The following is a 21830-nucleotide window of genomic DNA, read 5'->3' as shown; positions in this document are numbered from 1 at the left end:
GGTAAGATGGGGAGTTCACCAGCAGAAATGAGCCTTGAGGGGGCGTGTAGACAAAGGATCTGTGAGGCAACTTATCAGGAGCAGTGGCTGGTAATGTTCCACGAGGGTAAAGTACTCTTGAACAAATATTTTTTTTACTTTTAGGAGTTAATATATTTATTTAGTGAATATCAGAAAATGAAAGTTGTGATTTTTACGGTTATTGCTTTAGATGAGTCTAAAATAGGTAAAAAAACAAACAAACAAAAAACAAAAAACAAAACACAAAAACAAAAACAATGAGAACATTTAGAGTCAGATCCATGGTAGTCCAGTGGGAGGATTTGGCTACATTCATAGGAGAGAGAATGATTGATGGCACCTCTCTGGTTTCCTCTCCCTGCCACACACTCCCCAACTCTTCCTTGTGACCCAAGTATACTCCTTTGGAAACACTATCACACCTTGTTATTAAGTAATTTTTAAGATTTAATGTTTGTCTGCTCCCTCCATCCCTAACTCCATGGGAAAGGAACACTGCATCCTGGAGGTATTATAGGACTAGGTGCACAGTAAGCCCTCAGTGGCTGATGGAGCATGAACAAGGAAGAGAGAGGGGCGTGAGATGGGGGGAGGGAGGGACAGGGGGAATCGCTGGAACACCTGGATAGGCTTTCTACAAGGCTGGGCTGGAGGTTCCTGAGGTAGGTATTGGGGGCTTACTGACAGAATGGAATCTCTAGGAGGCAGGATGGAGGTCTGTTCATTCCCAAAAGGTGGAAATGGGTGTTTAAGCAACAGTCGTGGGTGAATATCTGCGATGATGGGAGATGAAGACCAAGCTGAGATGGGAGACACTTCATGAGACAGGTGGCTCCCAATAGGCAGAGATGGGGCTCACTGTGGTTTGAGGCAAATGAGAAGGGGTGGGAATCAGTGTTGCACAGCTGAGGCAGGGGTCTTGTGTTAGGTGGAGGTCCTAGTGACAGAGCTGGGTGGTCCGGGTCAGGTGGGGGATACTCTGTGCGGTGGATATAAGTTCCATGTTGCAAAATTGGGGGTCTCACTTGCAGGGGTGGGGGTGGCAAGTCCACTGTGGCAGAGATGGAGGTCCAGATAATATTACGGATCTAATACTCAACTGGGAGGTCCCCTGTGTGCGGCTGGGATGCGGTCCGTGTGCAGAGTTGCGGGTTCAAGTAAGACAGGGATGGGGGTCCACATGCCCCAGTGACTGGGTTACCAAGGCGGCCCCAGGGGAAGGGGCCATGGCTGAGTTTCAAGGACAGGGGGCTCGGCGGCGACTCCCGAGCGCCCCCTGGCGGCCCTGATTCCGCCGCGGCTCCCACAATGCTCACGTAGCCCCGCAGCGACTCCGGAGACGGCGGCGGCTCCAAGATGGCGCAGACGATTTTCGAGGCCCTGGAGGGTGAGCAGCGGCGGAGCCGGGGGAGGCGGCTGTTCCACGTTGCACCCCCTCCCGCCGCGTCCTCGCAGCGCCCGGCCCAGGGCGCGCGGCGGCCGCGGGGCGGAGGGCGCCGGGACCGGAACAGCCGCGGGGCGGGAGGGGCACGGACGGGAACAGCCGCGGGAGCCGAGGCCCGGCGGGGGGGGGGTGGGCAACGGAACCGGAACAGCGGCAGAGCTAGGGCACAGTGGCGGGGGGCGGGGGCATCGGAGCAGAACAGCCGCGGGAGCCGAGGCTCGGCGCTGGGGGGACAACGGGACAGGAAGAGCGGGGAGGGAACGCCCTGGGGGCGAGCACCGGGGCAGAACTGCCGGGGAGGCATGGCCGGGGCCTTGGTCGTGGGGGAGGCCTCGGACAGGAACAGCGTCCACCCGCGAGGGCCTCGGGCCGGCGCGGGAGGGATTTCCTGGAGGGAACAGCCGGGGAGCCCGCGCACCCGCCAGGCCTGGAAGAGCTCGACCGAGGGTGCCGCTCCCGGGGGGGACAATGGTGCGAGGGCGGGAGGGGCTTGGAGGCCGAAGCAGCCGAGCCAGGAGTCCTGACCACGAAGAACTTGCCTTGAGCGCCAACTGTGCCTCGTTCCCTGACATAGTCTCAAAATCAGACCTGGAAGGGATAGGTGCTACCTGTGCGCAAGGCCAGGACTTAGTGCGCACAGACCCAAAGCAACAAACACTAAGTGCCTATTTTGTGCACTGTGCTGGGGTGCTGAATTTTATAAACTCAGACCAAGAAACGATGAGTATATGGGTGTCAACGGTGTGCTTGGCTGGAACACAGTGCCCTCAGACGGAAACCTATAAACCCTGGGCACCAACTGATGGTCCTGTGCTTTGCAGGTTCCTAACATGGAGGTGGGTCTCAGACCCAGGAACTGTGGGTTTTGGAGACAGAAAACACTGAAGGCCTCCATATGCACTCCTGGACATGGGTGGGTGGGAAGGAGCCTTAGTGGCTTCAGGGCAGTGGTGCGGAGTAGATACGGGGGGGGGGGGGGGGATACAGACTGGAGAGGTGTGAATGTTCTTGGAGAGGTGTGATAAGATCAGTGTGCACATAATTAGGGTGCAGACTGAAAGTTGGCCCGACGAGTGGTATGTAGCTGAGACTGAGCCCCTTAGGAGATCTCTATGATGTCCCTTCACTTCTTGGGGGATCAGAGTTCTCACCATAAAATGTAGGTAACCCTCACCCCATCTGGAGAGTTTCTAATTCAAGAATACTCACTGAGCCAGACACATTTCCTGCCCCACAGTGGGGGGCAGGGAGGAGGCATAAAGAAATTATAGAACAAGCAAATATTGTAATTCTAGAATTATAGAAAAGTTAAGCCATAAAAGATTATCTTAGCTGGCATTTAGTGCTGATGTGGGTGATGGATGTGGAGGGCCAGGGTCAGTGTCAGGATCTGGGAGACCAACAGAATGGGGTGAGGCCTACTTTCTCTTTAGGTTCCATGGACGTCCTAGATGTTTGAATTTGTTCATGTACTGAGTGATGAGGAAATTAGAAGAAAAATCAGTTCCTAGAACAGTGTGGTACATGCTGGGCTTGGGCAAGGACAGCAGAACTGTGGGGATCCAGAGGTGACCCAGACAGTAGGAACTGCATTTGCAAAGCCCTGGGAGGAAGAGAGATCTTCTAAGATTCACAGAAGTTCGTGTGAACAAGGAGCTAGAAATGAGACTTCTGAACTTTATCTTGGAATCAGTGTGGAACCAAGAAAGGGTTTTCAGCAGGGGAGCAACACAATCTGATGTATGTTTTATAAAGTTCACTCAGGCTGCTCTGAGAACACACTGGAGGGGGCCAGAGTGGCAGCTGGGAGGTGAGTGAAGTAGCTGCAGTTGTCCTGCTGAGAACTGATGGTGGCCTGGGCCGCAGGGGGGACAGCCTCTCAGATGGAAGAAAGTGAGAGAGGCAGTGGAAGCAGAATAGGCCAGACTTGCTGAGGGACTAGAAATGAGAAGAGGGCCGGGAAATAGGTTGGGGAAAGAGTGAAGGGGTGCCCCAGGGGCTGTGGCTGGGTGAATGGTGGTACCTGTTCTTGCTTATGAGGATTATTGGAAGAGGGAAAATTGAGGGGTGAGAGTGACACATTTAGCTTGATTTCCATTTTAGATGGGCAGTATTTTAAAAAAAAAAAAACCTTTTTCATTTTTAGCAGTCTTAGGTTCACAACTAAGTTGAGAGGCAGGTACAGAGATTTCCTGTGTACCCTCTGATCTCACACATGACTAGCCTCCCCCATTCTCCACGTAATTCGTCAGAATGGTACATTTGCTGCCAAGGATGAATCCACATTGACCCATCGTAATCACCCAAGTCCATGGTTTGTCTTAAGGTTCACTCTTAAAATTTTTTTTTTTGTTTAACATTTATTTATTTTTGAGACAGAGAGCATGAACAGGGGAGGGTCAGAGAAAGAGGGAGACACAGAATCTGAAACAGGCTCTGAGCTGTCAGCACAGAGCCTGACGCGGGGCTCGAACCCACGGACTGCGAGATCATGACCTGAGCCGAAGTCGGACGCTTAACCCACTGAGCCACCCAGGCGCCCCTTAAGGTTCACTCTTGGTGGTGCACATTCTGGTAGACAAGTGTGTAATAACATATATCCGTCATCACAGTGGCATCACAGAGGACTTTCACTGCTTTAAAGATCTTGTGTCCCTGTAAGCCTCTGGGTATCACCGATCTTTCGATTGTCTCCATAGTTCTGAATCGCTTCTCAGCCTTTTGGCTAAGATCAAGTGTCTGGCAGGCAGTATTATTCATTTACTTATTTATTTAAAAAAAATTTTTAAGCTTTATTTATTTTTGAGAGAGCGAGTAGGGGAGGGGTAGAGAGAGAGGGAGACACAGAATCTAAGAAGCAGGCTCCGGGCTCTGAGCTGTCAGCACAGAGCCCAGTGCGGGGCTCGAACCCACAAACTGTGAGATTATGCCCTGAGCCAAAGTCAGATGCTTAACCAACTGAGCCACCCAGGGACCCCTATTTATTTATTTTTAAACTTTTTATTTTTTATTTCAGAGAAAGAGCAAGCAGGGAAGAGGGACAGAGAGAGAGAGAGAGAGAGAGAATCTTAAGCAGGCTCCATACTCAGTGAGGAGCCCCATGTGGGGCTCAATCCCATGACCCTGGGATCATGTTCTGAGCTGAAATCAGGAGTCGGACACTCAACTGACTGAGCAACCCAGGCACCCTGACAGGCAGTATTTTTTATATTTATACTTATGTTTTTAAAATATTTGTTTGTTTTTGAGAAAGAGCATGTGTGAGTGGGGGAGGCACAGAGAGAGGGAGACAGGATCAGAAAAAGCCCAGAGCCTAATGTGTGGCTCCAACTCCCAAACTGTGAGAGCACCACCTGAGCTGAAGTCGGACGCTTAACCAGCTGAGCCACCCAGGCACTCTCAGGCAGTATTTTTTAAATAAAATATTTTATTTTGAAAAAAAATTTTTTTTTTGAAATCATTCTTTTTTTTTTTTTTTTTTTCATAAATTCACATGTGGTTGTAAGAAATAATATAGAGAGATTCCATGTACTCTTTACTAGTTTCCCTCAATGTAACAGTGTGTAAAACTATTTTATAACACAGCATACAGAACAGTTCCCTCACTGTCAGGTGTTGCCCATTTATAGCCACACCCACCTCTTTCCCCTCTCCCCTCATCTCTGATGTCTGTCCACCACTGATCTGTTCTTCAGTTCTAAAATTTTTGTCTTTTCAAGAATGTTATGTAAATGGAATCATATAGTATATGACCTTTGAGATTGGCTTTTTTCACTTATAATTCCCTGGAGAGTCACCCAAGTTATTGTGTATGTCAATAGTGTGTTCCTTTTTATTGCCGAGTCATATTCCACAGTGGGATATACCAGTTTGTTTAACCATTCACCCGTTGAAGGACATCTGAGTTTCCAGTTTTTTACTATTATGAATAAAACTGCTGTGAATGCTCATGTACAGGTTTGAATACAAATGCTAATATACTCACAATCTTGTATAAAATGGATTTACTGAAGTTCATCCAGGGGAGCAAACCCCAGGTTTGAGACTCCAGATTTGGGGGACAACTAGATGGGGGTGAGTGAGTCTACCCAGGGAGAGTGTAAGAGGGGAAGGAGAGAGAATCCGGACAGAAGGAACCTTTCAAAATAGAAACTTTAGGGGACTGACAGAAAAGAGCAAAGGAGTCTGGGAAGGAGTGAGCAAAGGTGGGAGAAGACCCAGGAGGGGGGTATCCTAGAGCAGGAGAAGGGAGTGTTTCAAGGAAGGAACATCCAATGCTGACAGGTTTCTTTGGTGATTTTTGTGGAATGCTGGGGGCCAGAGCCTCACGAAGTGGGTGGAGGAGTATTGGGAGGTGGGCAGAGGAGATGGAGGGATGCTTGATGTTGAAGGAAGGAGAGATAGGAATATAGGTTCAAGAGAGGGCATTCTAGAGAGACCTGAGCGTGTGTAGCTGTTGATGGGAAGGAAAGGTTGCTGGCATGCTGTGAAACAAGGGACCAGTTGGTGGAGAGTGGTTTCTGAGGGAGTAGGAGGGGTTGGAGGGAAGAGCTGGTCTCAGGAAAGACACAGCAAGCATTGTGACGAGAGAAAATATGAATTCACCTTGGCTGCAGGAACTAATGGTTCTAATTTGCATTGCCTTTAGAAGCTGGGGCAGGTGTCCAGGTAAAAGCTGAGAGGTTGGAACCAGAGCACTGGCTGTGGGGACAGAGAGAAGGAGGCACCCTCTGGGTTTTTTGGAGAGGGAGGTAATGTGCTTTGGTGGCCACTTCGATGTGAGAACACCTGTCCTCCAGCTGGGGACATGGCTAGATAATGTTCTACCGTGAACCTCAGCAGTGACAACGGATTGGAAAACATGGAAGCACTCGGCTTCTCATGGGTGTCCCCACCATCAATTCAGATTACACTGGTTACTGAGGAACTGAAAAGACAAGCACATGTTGGAAAACAAAGGAAGCAAAGATGGCCAAGTGCACAAATAAATTTGTTGTGGGGTGGGTGGAATAGGGTGGGAGGACTTGGTAACATGATTTGTGGAGGGGCTATGTGATTTAGGATCAGACTCTCCAAGAGGAAGAGAGAAGCCCAATCTGGTAGTGGCTTAAACAGGCTAGTAGTTTATTTCTTTATTTCTCTCATATGGGAGTCCAGAGGAAGATGGTCCAGAGCTACAAGGGTGGCTGTGTCCTACAAGGTTCCCAGAGGCCCAGGATCGTTTCCAGCTTTTTGCCCTGCAATCCCTAGGGTATCACCCTTGTCCTCATGATCTGGGATGGTGGCTAGATTATTCACTATTGTATTCTTGTTCTAGGAAGCAGGATGGAGGATGGGGAAGAGAAGGACATCATGTGCCAGGCAGTTTTAAGAAAACTTTCTAGATGCTGCCATAGAATACCTTTCCTTATATCCCATTGTCCAGAATTTAGACATTCTGTAGCTGCAAGAGCAGCTGGGAAGTGTGATCTTTATTGTGGGGCCATATTTTCAGCCAAAAACGTTGGGTTCTACTGCAGTGGAAGTAGGAGAGATGTGCATCGGGGCACGGCCAACTGTCTTTGCCACAGAGGCCTTGCATTGGGTCTGGCTTGTAAGGGTGAAGTCAGAGACACCATTTTGTTGTTGTTTTTCAGGAATGGACAATCAGACTGTCCTGGCGGTCCAGTCATTGTTGGATGGCCAAGGAGCAGTCCCTGATCCAACAGGCCAGAGTGTCAATGCACCTCCTACTATCCAGCCACTGGGTGAGTATCTGCTCAGGTTCACCAGTGGGAAGGGTGAGTAACTCCCTGTGAAAAACAGGTGGGGCTCCTGAGAGGGTATGGGAATGAATTGCCTACTGTGGTCCCCAGGATGTCCTCTGGTGTCTGAACCCTCTCCCCTCTCCCAGCCTGAATTTTCAGGCTCATGCTTTTCTCTGCTTAGCGATGAGGACACACTCTTTCTCAATCATTTAGCGAACGTGGGGATTGTGACATAGGGAAGCTCTAGGCAGTGGAGCTTGGCAGTGGTTGTACCTTTGACCCAGAAGTTATTTCTCAGCCTCCCTTCTATGGAAAGAACAGGCTGAGCATGAATCTCCAGTTTACGGGCCAGGCCCCTGAGACAGAGAGAGAAAGTAAGGAACTTTAAAGCCCTGTGTGAATCTGTGTATTTATTCATTCCACAAACAGTTTTGAATACTTGGGAACCATTCTGGGCACAGAGAGATGCCCACCTGGGTTTGAATCCTTATTCCCATAGTTCCTGGCTCTATGACCTTGGACACAAGTAGGTTAGCTTCTCTGTGCCCCAGTTTCCACATCTGTAAAATGAGGATAATAGCCTTGCCTCGTAGAAGCCTTGTGAGGACACTTGGGATTTACTTTCAGCAGTTGTAAATAAGAAACGTGAGTTTCTTGTGGTTTGTACAGATGAAAGTTTATTTCTCTGTTACATGAAGTCCTGATGTGCATTTGGGGTGGGGATGGTGAGACTCAGACCCTTTTTTCTTTTGGTTCTGTTGCCCTCTATCTGCAGTCTATGTTGCCTGCTCCAGCTTTTCACTTTCATTTCCACATTGTAGCCAACACAAAGGGAAGAAAGAACTTCCTTTTAAAAGGAAGTTGCATAGGGGCGCTTGGGTGCCTCAGTCACTTAAGTGCCCGACTCTTGATCTCAGCTCAGGTCTTGATCTCAGGGTCCTGGGTTCAGGCCCCCACTGGGCTTGAAGCCTACTTTTAAAAAAAGAAAAAAAAAAAAAAGAAAGAAAGGAAGTTGCATGGACAGTATACTGTTGCCCTTGTCCTATTGGTCAGAATTTGGTCACATGACATGTTTAGCTGCAAAGGCTGGGAAATATAGTCTTTAATGAGATGGTCATGTTTCCCACTAAAGTTTGTATTACTGTCTAAGAAGGAAGAGTAAATACTGAATGACAAATAGACATTCCTGCCATAACATGTCAAGTGCTTGGCACAGTGCATGGCCTGTGGTAGACCCTCAATGGGTGGTGTCAGCTATAGCTAATCATTCATTTAGTCTTCCACTCATTCAACAAATGTGCCAGGATTATTGCAGTTCTGATAGTAAGTAAGACTTATTTCCTCCCTTTCAGGGGACTCATAGTCTGGTGGTGCTGGGAAAAGTGTGATATGTGAGGAGCTGTGGTGACTAGCTTTAGGAAGGCTTCCTGACATTTGAGCAGAATCTTGCAGAATCAGTTGTTCTGAGAGAAGCAACTTGGCAGAGAGAACACGGCCTGCAGAGACATAGAAAGTCATGTAGGCCATTTGGGGACTGGTGAACGAACTCAGGCAGGATAAAGATTCCGAATATCTCAACTTTGAAGTGCACCCACTCTACTATTTCTTGATTTCTGATTTTTTGATACCTGGGTAGTTGTGGCTGGATGTTCCTGCAGGTGCCTATGTGGTTTTGAAATCTCCCAGGAAGCACAATCTTGACATTTGTTACACGCACACTGAGTCATGGGTTGCTGTTAGGTTTGCCATGCTTATGGTCCAGCCGCAGGTTTTGTCCTGTTTCTTATTGTGATGCCCTCTCATTTATCTTCCCTTTTATCATTGTTCCTCTCCCTCTGCTACTGTATGGATGTGACCCCTAGATGATGAGGATGTCTTTCTCTGCGGGAAGTGTAAGAAGCAGTTCAACTCGCTGCCAGCATTTATGACCCACAAGCGGGAACAGTGCCAGGGGAATGCCCCACCCCTGGCCACAGTCTCACTGGCCACCAATAGCATCTACACGCCTTCAGCAGCACCCACAGCAGTCCAGCAGGCCCCACCTCCTGCCAATCGCCAGGTATTCATTCGTTTGTTTGTTCATTCATCTGTTCAAGTCTTTTTTTGAGCATCCACTATGTGTCAGGCACTGTGTGGGCACTGTTTTGGACACATACTTTTTTCAGGATGTTAAGCGCAGAGAGACGGGAGGTTTTGCCATTTTGTATTTGGTACTTGGGGAAGAGCTCTGGGAAGAGGTGCCATATGAGCAGAGACCTAAGGAGGTGAGGGAATGAGTCATGCTGCTGCTTTGGGGAAGAGTATTCCGGGAGGAGCTATCCGCAAGTACAAAGGCCCTGAGGTAGGAGTATGCTGGATTTATTCCAGAAACAGCAAGGAGGTAGAGTGGCCGGAGCTGAATAAGTGAGGAGGAGGAGGGTGGGAGATGATATGATCAGACAAGGCAATAGGGGGATCCTGGTGAGCATGTGGGCCCTACGGGCTTTTATCCTGAGTGAGATGGAAGCCTTTGTAAGGTTTTGAACAGAAGAGGGACATAGTCTGGTTTACACCTGAACTAGATTACGCCGGCTGCTGTGCAGAGAATAGATTTTGATGAGAGTCAAGAGAGAGACCCAGGAAATGCATTAGGGGGCCATTGTACCAAGCCAGGCAGTAGGTGGTGGTGGCTCGACCAGGATGGTGGCAGTGGCGGTGGAGAGAAGGGAGGAGGTTTTGGAAGTATTTTGAAGGTGGAGCCACTAGAGTTTGTGGATGCATTGGATGGGAGAGATGAGATTAGGAGGAGTCCAGGGTGATCCATGGCAGAGGTGGAATTGCCATTTACTGAAGTGGAGAAAACAGCAAGATTTTGGTGGGGCTGTCAGGAGTTCAGCTGGTTATGCTGGATTTGAGATGCCCATTGGACCTGTAAGTGGAGGTGGCAAAGATGCAGACAGATAACACAGGTCTGGAGGCCAGGGGAGAACAGAACACCCTGGGTCAGGGGCTCTTAAAGGGATTAAAGAATTCTTATAAAAGAGGCTGGACAGGGGCACCTGGTGGCTCAGTCGGTTAAGTGTCTGACTTCGGCTCAGGTCATGACCTCACCGGTTCATGAGTCTGAGCCCGCGTCGGTCTCTTTGCTGCTAGCCTGGAGCCTGCTTCAGATTCTGTGTCTCCCTCTCTCTCCCCGCCCCTCCCCCACTCACACTCTGTCTCTCTCAAAAATAAATATTAAAAAAAATTTTTTTTTAAAAAGAGGCTGGACATGTCTCAGGATGCCAGGTCAGGGGGTCAAATTTCCTTCTGGCTTCCTCTTATCTCCTTATTCCTTTAAAACATCATCTCCAGGGGCGCCTGGGTGGCTCAGTCGGTTGAGCGCCGACTTTGGCTCAGGTCACGATCTCACGGTCCGTGAGATCGAGCCCCGCATCGGGCCCCTGTGCTGACAGCTCAGAGCCCGGAGCCTGTTTCAGATTCTGTGTCTCCCTCTCTCTGACCCTCCCCCATTCATGCTCTGTCTCTCTCTGTCTAAAAAAAAAATGAATAAAAACGTTAAAAAAAAAATTTTTTTTTTAAAAATAAATAAAACATCATCTCCAAACGGGGGCGCCTGGGTGGCTCTGTCATTTAAGCGTCCGACTTCGTCTCAGGTCATGATCTCACGGTTCATGGGTCTGAGCCCCATGTTGGGCTCTGCGGTGACAGCTCAGAGACTGGAGCCTGCTTCAGATTCTGTGTCTTCCTCTCTCTCTGCCCCTCCCCCGCTCTCGCTCTGTCTCTGTCTCTCTCAAAAATAAATAAAGATTAAAAAAAAAATCTTAAAAAAAACATTATCTCCAAACAAAAAACATATCTCTATCTACTGTATAGACATAATTCCTGCCATCAGAATAAAAGCATTCACCCCCAGATTCAAAGGACTTGCAGACTGAAACTTCTCAGGTTGCCACAGACATCTAACACAAAACATAATGATTCTTCCCACTTCTTGATTATGAGTTTGTTAGCAGAAAATATTCCCTCTCCCCACCCCACTGTTTTTTTTTTTCCAGTAAAAGGAGAGTGGGAAATTCCTTTACTCCTGGGCAAGGAAATAACTTTAGAACATAAGCAGTTGGCCCATAGGCAGACTTGAATCCCCTGCTAAGTGACTTGGATGGACGTGGATATCTTTTCCCATTTTTTGTCAGCCTAACTAATGCATGTGACATTGTAAAAATACTTGTGAGCCAGGATCTACATTGCCTTTCCCGGCCATGACATGGGGCATCATCTAACCTACCCAGGCTGTCTTTACGTGGTTGAGGGACTCTGGGGTCTGGGGGCCAGCTGCCGTGTCCCCAGAGGTCCCAAAGAAACAGGTGACCTAGGATGATGCCAAGAGCTGTCAGTAAAGAAAAGCAACAAATAAAATAAAAACCCTTTACTTCTACTTTGAGGAGAAGTCACTGTACGTTTGACACTCTGTTGTAGGGTCTGCCTTTCGTCCTCACCAGTACCCTCGAGAACATATTATTATTTTTATTATCAATTTGTATGTTTGCAACTAATACATATTTCCCATCTCCACTTTAAAAGTTAGAATGTTATAAATCAAGGTCCCTTTGGCACTATTCCTTTTCTCTGCCCCCCAGCTAACTATTGAAGGGTATCCTTCTTGATCTTTTTTTCTTTTTTAAGTTTATTTATTTATTTTGAGAGAGAGAGTGTGTGTGTGCACACATGGGAGGGAGTGGGGGAGAGATGGGGGGGGGTAGAGAATCCCAAACAGTTTCTGCACGGTCAGTGCAGAGCCCAGTGTGGGGCTCAGACTCACGAACGGTGAGATCATGACCTGAGCTGAAATCAAGAATCAGATGCTTAACTGACTGAGCCATTCAGGCACCCTTTGACCTTTTGAGATACTTTCACATACTTATTTAAGTGCCCACAGGAATTATATAGTACTTTTAATAGTATAATAGTACTATTGTTTTAGAATTTTTAGATTAAGAATATGTAATCTGCATGTTGTTATGTAATTTTATTTTTCATGCAGTACTTTTTATCTGCTGTGTAGTATTCTGTCTTATGACTGTATTGTATTTTTTACTCCATTTCCCCTTTGATGGACACCAAAGTTGTTTCCAGTTATTCGCTATCAGACATAAGGCTGCATAGAATACCCTTGTTCATAGACTCCCTGTGAAATGTGTGAGTGTTTCTCTAGGAGAGATACCAGGAAGTATTATTGCTGGGTCATGGAGTATTTATCTTACAGGGAGGTATGACTTATTCTCATTTCATAGATAAGGAAACGGAAGTTCAGAGAGGTGGAGTGACTTGCCCAGGGCCGCACAGCAGGGAGAAGCAGAGGTGGAAATGAAATGCAGGTCTATGGGATTCCAGAACCCAAGTCTTTTGCATCATGCACTGTTTCCTTCCAGAGCTTCAGACATGTCTCTTCTCTGTCTCTTTCTCATTCACACTACTCAGATCTCCACGTACATTACAGTACCCCCATCCCCGCTGATCCAGACGCTGGTGCAGGGGAACATCTTGGTGAGCGATGATGTGCTCATGTCTGCCATGTCAGCCTTCACGTCTCTGGACCAGCCCATGCCCCAGGGCCCCCCACCCGTGCAGGTAAGGACGGGGCCAGCTTCTCAGGGGGTCTTGATTCCAGGACTACATGTTAACTGCTATGGATTCAGAACCTTGTAGAAAGAAGAGGGGTTGGCCTTAGCTCTCTCTCATGCTGAAGAGAGACTGTCAGTAGCACCTTGGCCTGCCCCACTGTGGGTAGGGAAGCTGTCATTTCATTCGGGATCCAGAACATTACTTTGGGGTTTCATTGCCATTATCTGGCTACTTTGACTCCTTTTTTTTTTTTTTTTTTTAAATAAGTAGGCTCCATGCCCGGTGTGGGGCTTGTACTCATGACCTCACAACCCCAAGATCAGGAGTCACATGATCTCCTGACTAAGACAGTCAGGCACCCCTCCTATTTTTATTCTTAACAGAAATATTTCATGTCCATTGGGAAACGATAGAAAATACACAATAGGAAAATAAAAACAAAGTTTAATTACTCATAATCTGGAAACTAGAGAGACATGGTAACTGACTATAATGTATAGTTCTCTTTTGTTTTTTGTTTTTTTGCCTGCTCTACTGACTGAGCCAGCCAGGTGTCCCTGATCACTCTATTCTTTTTGGAACCTTTCTGTAGGTTTGAAAGTTTTCAGAATAAAAGTTGGGAGACACCTGGCTGACTCAGTCAGTAAAACATATGACTCTTAATCTCAGGGTTGTGAATAGCCTATTGGGTGTAGAGATTACTTAAATCTTTTTTTTTTCATTTAAAAAAAATGTTTATTTATTTATTTTGAGAGAGAGAGAGAGTGCGAGCCAGGGAAGGGCAGAGAGAGAGGGAGAGAGAGAATCCCAAGCAGGCTCCATGCTGTCAGCACAGAGGATGCGGGGCTCCGTCTCCTGAACATTGAGATCATGACCTGAGCTGAAATCAAGAGTCGGTCACTTAACTGAGCCACCTAGGCGCCCCCAAAATAAAATCTTTAAAAAAATGACAAACAAAGAATAATGGGGTGCCTGAGTGGCTCAGTTGGTTAAGCGTCCAACTCTTTGATTTCAGCTCAGGGCATAATCTCAGGGTAGTGAGATTGAGCCCCGAGTGGGGCTCTGTGCTCGCAGTAGCATCTGCTTAAGATTCTCTTTCTGCCCCTCCCCTGCATGCATATGGACGTGCTCCCTTTCTCTCTCTCTTTCTGTCTGTCTCTCTCTCTCTCAAAGAATAAAAGTTGGGAAGTCAATCAATTAATCAACCATCCATACTCTCTCCACCCAAAGAAAACACTACTAGATTTTTGGTGCCTGGTTTTCCTGATCTTTGAATGCAAATAGAGATAGAAACAGCTTTTTATATAAATGCATTTATAATATACATATCCATGTAAATGGACCATGTTATATGCACTGTTCCGAAACTTGCTTTTTTTATTTTGCCTTTTGCTTAAAGTCATTATCTATGCCTACAGTTCTTTTTTTTTTTTTTTTTTTTTAAACATTTATTTATTTTTGAGAGACAGAGAGAGGCAGAGCATGAGCAGGGGAGGGGGAGAGAGAGACACACACAGAATCCGAAGGAGGCTCCAGGCTCTGAGCTGTTTGTTAGCACAGAGCCCGACGTGGGGCCTGAACTCACAAACCGCAAGACCAAGACCTGAGCCGAAGTCGGGCGCTCAACTGATTGAGCCACCCAGGTGCCCCTATGCCTACAATTCTATATCAGTATTTCCCAAAATGCTCCTCAGAAGAGTGGCTCCTTGGGATTTTTCTAATATAAAAAGGATCTCTGGTCAAACCAGCTTAGGGTAGAGGCATTCTACTTCTTCCCTTGCCCTGTTTCTGTTGTTTTCCTGCAACAAAACACTTTTGTTTTTTGTCATCCCAGGTTTTTTCCAAACCATGTTTGACTGTGGAACCCAGGGAACTGTAATTAAGAGGAGCACCCTTTATGAAATGCTGATCACCATCATATATATATATATATATAGATGAGCGATATATATATATATATATATTTAAGTAAACTCTTTGCCTAGCATGGGGCTTGAACTCATGACCCACAGATCAAGAACTGCATGCTCTAGGGGCACCTGGGTGGCTCAGTTGGTTGGGTATCCAACTTGGGCTCAGGTCATGATCTCATGGTTCGTGAATTCAAGCCCCACATCTGTCTTTGTGCTGACAGCTCGGAGCCTAGAGCCTGCTTTCAATTTCATGTCTCCCTCTCTCTCTGCCCCTCCCCACTCACACTCTGTCTCTCTCCCAAATAAATACACCTTAAAAAATATATTAAAAAAAAAAAAAAAGTATTGAATGCTCTATCAACTGAGCCAGCCAGGCATCCCTGACCACCATCATTTTAATACCTATACAAGATTCCATCATGTGTGTGGACCATTCTGTATTTAACCAGGCTTCTGCTAATGGCCATGTAGGTCACTGCCATTTTTTGCTGTTATAAAAACTACTGGAGAATCATCAATATACAGATATCTTTGCCCATCTGCTTGATTATTTTTGTGAAATAAGTTTCTAGAAGTCAGTGGCTGTGTTTCAGGGGTCTACAGCTACCTACACATTCAGTGCCTCTCTAGAAAGACTCCCAGGACTTGGGATGGTTGTACTCATGGTTTATTCCTGACAAAGGATACACAGCAGGATCAGCAAGAAGAAAAGACATCAGCTGGAATCTGGAGGAATCCAGGCCTAGGTTTCTACTGTTCTTCCTCTTGCGGACATAGGGAGAGATTACGCAAAACACTTCTTTCTTAGTAATCTCCACACCCAACGTGGGGTTCGAACTCACAAACCCGAGTTCAAGACTTGCATGCTCTTACCAACTGAGCCAGCCAGGTGCCCCACAAAACGCTTTTTCCTTCAGCAGTGAAGAGCAACAATGTGTGTGCATGCTTCTGCCCAAGAAGCACACCTGCAATTCAAGGGACAGGACTTTTATTGGGGATTGGTCGTGTGGGCGCCACCGTGACCAAAAGTCCACGCTCCTAGAAGGAAAGGAGGTGTTCACCATAGATCACACTGCCCGTACAGCAATCTAGGTGACCTGGTACAGAGTAGTCAGTGCCCTAGTGAGCAAAACAGCCTCACCGATATAGGCAGCCTTCTACGAGGCGGGTTCTCAGATGCCGTTCAAGAGCAGGTCGTACAAGCAAGTCCTCCTAAAACAGCAACACCGGGGCTGCTGTGTGGGCCCAGCCCTGTACAAGCTGGGCCATTTTTGTGGACTTTCATCGAGAAGAGGGGTAACGGCGCCTGGCTGACGCTTCCTCTGTATTCTTCCGTGAGTGTTTCCGTGCCTCCTGTCAGCCCTGTCCTCTGAGCTGCCTTGTGAGGGGGCTCCTCTTTCCACGTGGCTGGCTAAGACAGATGTCCTTCCTCACTGGTATCAAGAGGGTGTGGCACTTTAATTTTCTCTTCTGATTGCAGAGCAGCCTGAACATGCATTCCGCACCCAGCTACCTCTCCCAGCCTCCGCCACCTCCCCCACCCCCTCCACCACTGCCCCCACCCCCACCACCCCAGCCCCCACCACCCCCGCCCCAGAGCCTGGGCCCCCCCGGGCGTCCCAACCCTGGCGGAAATGGCGTGGTTGAGGTGTACAGTGCCACGACGGAGCCCCTGGCTGGGAGTGGCACAGTGGAGATCCAGGCATTGGGAATGCAGCCCTACCCACCCCTGGAGGTGAGCAGAGGCCGGGGCTTGGGGGGAGGGGAAGGAACTGGTCACGGTCATCATGGGTAGCTGGAACTTTTCCTGAGCACCAGCTCTGTGCCACACGCTGTGCCTGAGACAAAATCAGATCAGGGAGAGATCACATCATGGGAGAGAATCAAGCCATTTAATTTAATCAAGCCATCATGCCCGTAAACGTGAAATGCGAACCATGAGAAGGTGGCATGAAGCAGAGGGTTGTGGCAGAAATACAAACTGCCCTCAGGAAGTCCTCAGAACAGTCAGAACACCTGTGTTTTAGGGAGAGGATTCCAAGAAGTGATCGATGTGATCATTGGTCAATGATCAATTGACCACTGATCAATCTTACATTTTGAACAAGCTAGATGTATGGGTTAGTTATGGCCGAGGAAGAAATAGCCACAGAACCTCAGTGGTAGATGGCAAACCGTGTTTATTGTTCTCGCATCTATGTGGCTTGCTTTGGCAACTCTGCTGATCTTGGCTGGGCTCTCCCAGGTGTCTGGAGATGGCAGCTGTCAGCTGCTCTAGGATGGCTGGGGTGGGACAAGTTGGCCAACCCAGCTCTGCTCCAACGCATCTGTTAGCCTCCAGCGGGTTAGCCAGGCATGTTCTTGCTGCAGTGGTGGGGGTGCAGGAGCACAAGCAGAAATGTTCGAGGGCACCTCTTGAGGCTTAGGCTCGTACAGTGTCCCGTCTGTTGGTCAAAATAGGTCACAAAGCCAGCTTAGATTTAAACAGTAAGGAAACAGATGCCACATCTTGATGGGAAAAGCTCCAAAATCACACTGCAAAGGGCGTGGGTCCTGGGAGGGGTAAAGAACTGAGGCCATTATGCAATCAGTGTACCATATGTACACTGATTCCCTGCTGAAGAGCTCTGAGCTGTAAGTTCAGGGTGCTAAGAGTTCAGGACCTTCCCAGACACCAGTGCTGACTCATACTCAGTCTGGCCATACAGACATTCCGTGTCGGGGAGCATGTATATCTGAAGAGAACCAGAGCAATGGGAAAATTCTACCACCAGCCATGTGATGTGATGAGAGCCTGCAGGAGATTTGCCCTAGCCTGAGGGAATAGAGCAAGCTTCCTTTTGTTGACTTAAAAAAAATTTTTTTTTTGAGTCCGTGAGCTGCTGAGAGACTAAATAGTGGCCCGGTAGGTGAAGGGGCCAGCCCCGGAGGAGCCTTCCCATGGAGATGAGGGTACTCTTTGAGCACAGGGCCTGAGTCGTCTTTGTTTTGGCAGCCTTAGCACCTAGCGGAGTACCTGGCCTGTGGTAGACCTGTGGTAGGTATCTGAAAATCTGAAATAGGGCCCTCTGACTTCAGTCTCCTCTCCTCTGAAATGGGAACTCCCCTTGTAGAGCTGTTGAGGGTAATGAGAGCAGACCCAGTGGCAGTCACATAATTTCTCAGTAATGACTTGAAAGGTGAATTCATCCATGTGATACCTATTTACTGAGTGCTGTATTGGTCAGGAAAGTAGGAACCCTTCTAGGTATTTCTGGCAGAGGGATTTAATACAAAAAGGTGCTTACAAAGCTGACTTCAGAAGGGCTAGATGGAGCAAAAGGCAGAGTGGGCGAGCGGCACTGATTTTCAGGTTCACGGTTGTTGCTTGGTCCAGAGGGCCAGGAAGCTACTGCTGCGCCCAGAGGTGGGGAAGCTTTAGGATTCTGTTGCTGCCCTGCCATCCTTGAGGCTGGTGGCCAGGAAGGGAATGTAGAGTTCAGCCAGCCCCTCCAACACTCAGGACTGCAAACCTTGTCTCCCACCACGGCTGCCAGGGGAAAGCAGTTTCTACTTCCCCTCTGCCTTCCAAATCTCATGCAGGTGCTTCTCATGGGCAGAACCTAATCTATGCTTAGAACCTTGCTGGCAAGGGAGTCTGGGAATGCACGTATCAGGGGAGGGCATGGAAGGGTGTAAGAATGGTGCCAAGGGCCAACAGACAAGATCCAACAGAAGCACCTAGTGGTACCATATCAGATGCCCAATACATACATCTACTGATGTCAACTCTTTTGGTTCCTGGACCCAATTCCAAAGCTGGGTGGGGTCCCCCTCCACCCGCCCCAGCCAATGCCAAGCAATTCTCAGACACCAGTGCAGTGTCTAACAACTCAACTCAATTCTGATGTCATAAGCCCAGAGATCACAGCAGATTCCACAGGTTAAGGGTTCAGTCCTGCAAGACTGCCCTCACCCTCACTTTGTCCCGTTGCAAGCAACCTGTGCTTCTGACGGACAGGCTACAGATTGGAGGTTCCAGCGACCTCCTCCTTAGGTTCTGTTAATTTGCTAGAGCAGCTCATGGGACTCAGGGGAACATTTACATTTGCCAGTTTGTTAAAGGATATAATAAAAGATAATGAATCAACATCTCAATGAAGAGACACATAGGGTGAGGTGTGGGGAAAGGGAAGTGGATCTTCTGTGCCCTCTCTGGTTGTGCCACTCCCTCCACACTTCCCTATGTTCATCAGCCTGGAAGATGTCCAAACCCAGTCCTTTGGGATTTTTATGAGGCTTCGTTACATAGTCACGGTTAAGTCATTGGCTATTGGCTGATTCAACCTCCAGCCCTTCCTCACTCCCCAGAGGTTGGGGTTTGGGACTGAATGTTCCAACCCATCAGTCATGTGGTTGGTCCTCTTGGCAACCAGCCCCCCACCCTTGGGTCAGGGCCAAAAGTCACTTTTGTTAAAAAAAAAAAAAAAAAAAAAGTCACTTTCATTAATAATAAGACAAAAAAAAGAAGACACCTATTTCACTTTTATGGCTCTGAAGCATTTCCAGGAACTGTGGATGAAGACCAAATATATGTGACAAACATATTTTGGTCATCTGAATGAACAAGTATGTGTTTCTTATATATCATTATGTTATAATGCATACATGAATTCATGGATTCAGAAATATTTATTGAATGCCTATTTTGTGCCAAGGATTACTCCAGGCTTTGAGGACTAAATAAAAGTAGACCAAAAGTCCCTGCCTTCATGGAACTAGGCAGGTAATAGATAAGTAAGTAAAATACATAATTTACTAGCGGTAAATCTACAGAGAAAAATAAAGCAGAGAAGACTAGGGAGTGAAATTTTGGATAGGCCAGCCTGGAAAAACCAATGAATGAGGAGTACACTCACTGAATTAATGAATTCTTCACAGTGCCCCAGTGTCATGATGTAAGCTTAGTGTTAACTAGGTTTGAGTGGCTCAGAATATATTTGGTATGTCAGTTCTCAGTTGAGAGCTGCTGGCTGGTATGGCATCAGGCAGGGTCAGTTAGGGAGGGGGTTGCTGATGAGGCCGCAGCCCCTCCTGACTTCCTGGTTCTCCTGTGCTGACAAACTGCTGCTAGTAACAGTAGTAATGGCAATAAGAGCAGCTAATGTTTATTGAGTCTTTACCATATGTCAGGCACTGTTCTAAGCTCTCTACATGTTAACTCATCTAACCTCACAACAACCCAGTGAGAGGAACACTCTGATTATCCCCATTTTACAGATGTCAACCTGAGACAGAGATGTTGAAAGACTTGGCCAAGGTCACTTAGATAATAAGTGGCAGAATCAGCATCATTTGAGCCCAGATGGCCTGGCTCCAACGCTGCTTCTAGCCTACTGGCTCCATGAAGTTCTAAGGGATTAGGATGGTGATGTAGGCGGGAAGTGGCTGAGATTAGCCAGGGCTACAGTGAGCGTCCCCCTGGCTGGTACAGCTCTTCTCCATCCTTCCCAGACCTCTCTCCCTGATTGTGCTGTCCTTCTAGGTGCCAAACCAGTGTGTGGAGGCTCCAGTATACCCCACCCCTCCGGTTTACAGCCCCGGCAAACAGGGATTCAAACCGAAAGGACCAAACCCTGCCGCCCCCATGACCAGCGCCACTGGGGGCACGGTGGCCACCTTTGACTCCCCACCAACGCTGAAGACCCGAAGGGCCAAAGGTGCCAGTGGACTCCCAGAAGGTGGGCCTGCAGCCTGTGATGGGCATCTTTCCTCAGCATTATCCTGTCCATAAGGCTGCTTAGTTCTGGTCTTTCCTTTTATGATGGTTAGGATTGAGCTTGGTTGCATGTAATGGAAAATCCAAATTAAAGTGACTTTAAAATGATAAAGTTTTATTTATTTATTTTTTTGCCTGTGCAAAATGAGACCAGTCATGGAAATTGTGGAATTTCCATGGCAGGCAGTCTGGAAATTGTGTGCCTATATGGTCATCAGGCCCCCACATTTCTGTCTTTCTGCTCTGCTGTCACTAGAGCAGAGCTTCTGTTATCAGGGTGCCTCATCGACTAATATGGCTGCTGGAGTTCCAGTCATCAATTTCATATTCCAGGCAGTAAGAAGGATGAAAGGGGCATCTCCCAGCTTCCAGAATTTCTGCTTGATGCTTTTATTTACATCTCATTGGTCTCAACTTAGTCACATGACCCTGTCTAGCTGTAAAGGAAGCTGAAGTGTCACTTTTAGCCAGGAACACTGATGTTCCCATTATGCAGGGGATTTATGAGGAGCAAAGGGGGGCAGTGGATATCAGGCAGGCAAGCAACAATGTCTGTCGCCCCTTCAGAGATGCTAGCAAGGGACAGGAGCAGTGTCAGAAAGTGGTGGTGGAGAGGGAGGACACAGAAATCAAGAATTTTTCAGGGGCTTTCCAGTCAACTACCTCCAACCTTCCCTTCATAAATATCTGTGTACCAGAGTCAGCGTCAGGTACTGAGGATCCAGTATTGTGGTCCATGATTTCTCTGACCTCCGTTACAGTTAATGGAAGAGACAGACAGGGAAACAGGATAACCGTTTATGGGTTGCTCCAGGCAGGAGATTGACGGGGTTCTATGATTGAGAATACTGGGGAGAGACTAGAAAATGCTGCTACCTATCCATCTAGGGATGAGAAGGAAGCAGCTTTGTGGCCCTCTGAGGGATGAGCACACCAGGCAAGGGGGAATAGCTGGTGTAAAAGCCCTGAGGTGGGACCATGCCTGAGGTCTTTCAGGGTTAGAAGGAGCCCACCGCAGCTGGATGGAGAGAACGATGAGGTTAGCAGGAAGCAGAGGATGCATAGCCCTGTAGGCCCCAGCAGAGAGGTTGGCTTTTATCCTAGGGCAGAGGGGAGCCTTTTGGGGGTTGTTCTCTCTCTCTTCCAGCCAGAGCATGTCCTGGGCTTTCCTCCTCCAGGCACTGTGAGAGGCTCACCTGTGCTCCATCCCGTGCATTTGGGGATCTGGACCTCCCAGAGTCTGGGCTTTCTGGCCCCAGGCCCAAGGGGTAGAGTGTCAGGAGGCTGCTCTTGTTGCCCTCAGTTGTACCCCCCAGCCTCACCTTCCCCTTCCCCCACCTTGT

General features: G+C 47.9%; 1 protein-coding gene across 3 annotated transcripts in view; it reads left to right on the top strand.

Annotated features, from left to right (window-relative positions):
• Positions 1-1318: 1318 nt before the first annotated feature.
• ZNF341 (zinc finger protein 341) overlaps positions 1319-21830 on the top strand; it is a 46413-nt gene continuing 25901 nt past the window's right edge. Inside the window, exons 1-6 of one of the 3 annotated variants that reach the window (XM_042931201.1) lie at positions 1319-1408; positions 7102-7212; positions 9075-9271; positions 12673-12822; positions 16210-16464; positions 20254-20449. In XM_042931201.1, the coding sequence (XP_042787135.1) occupies positions 1378-1408; positions 7102-7212; positions 9075-9271; positions 12673-12822; positions 16210-16464; positions 20254-20449 (940 nt within the window). In that variant the 5' untranslated portion in view covers positions 1319-1377. Of the gene's footprint in view, positions 1409-1704; positions 2302-7101; positions 7213-9074; positions 9272-12672; positions 12823-16209; positions 16465-20253; positions 20450-21830 lie in introns of those variants that run through there. The other 2 variants (XM_042931203.1, XM_042931204.1) reach the window with 2 other exon arrangements.

The sequence above is a fragment of the Panthera leo genome, chromosome A3, assembly GCF_018350215.1.
Source record: "Panthera leo isolate Ple1 chromosome A3, P.leo_Ple1_pat1.1, whole genome shotgun sequence".
In the NCBI taxonomy this organism is placed as follows: Eukaryota; Metazoa; Chordata; class Mammalia; order Carnivora; family Felidae; genus Panthera; species Panthera leo.
This window is presented reverse-complemented; position numbering and strand designations above follow the sequence as displayed.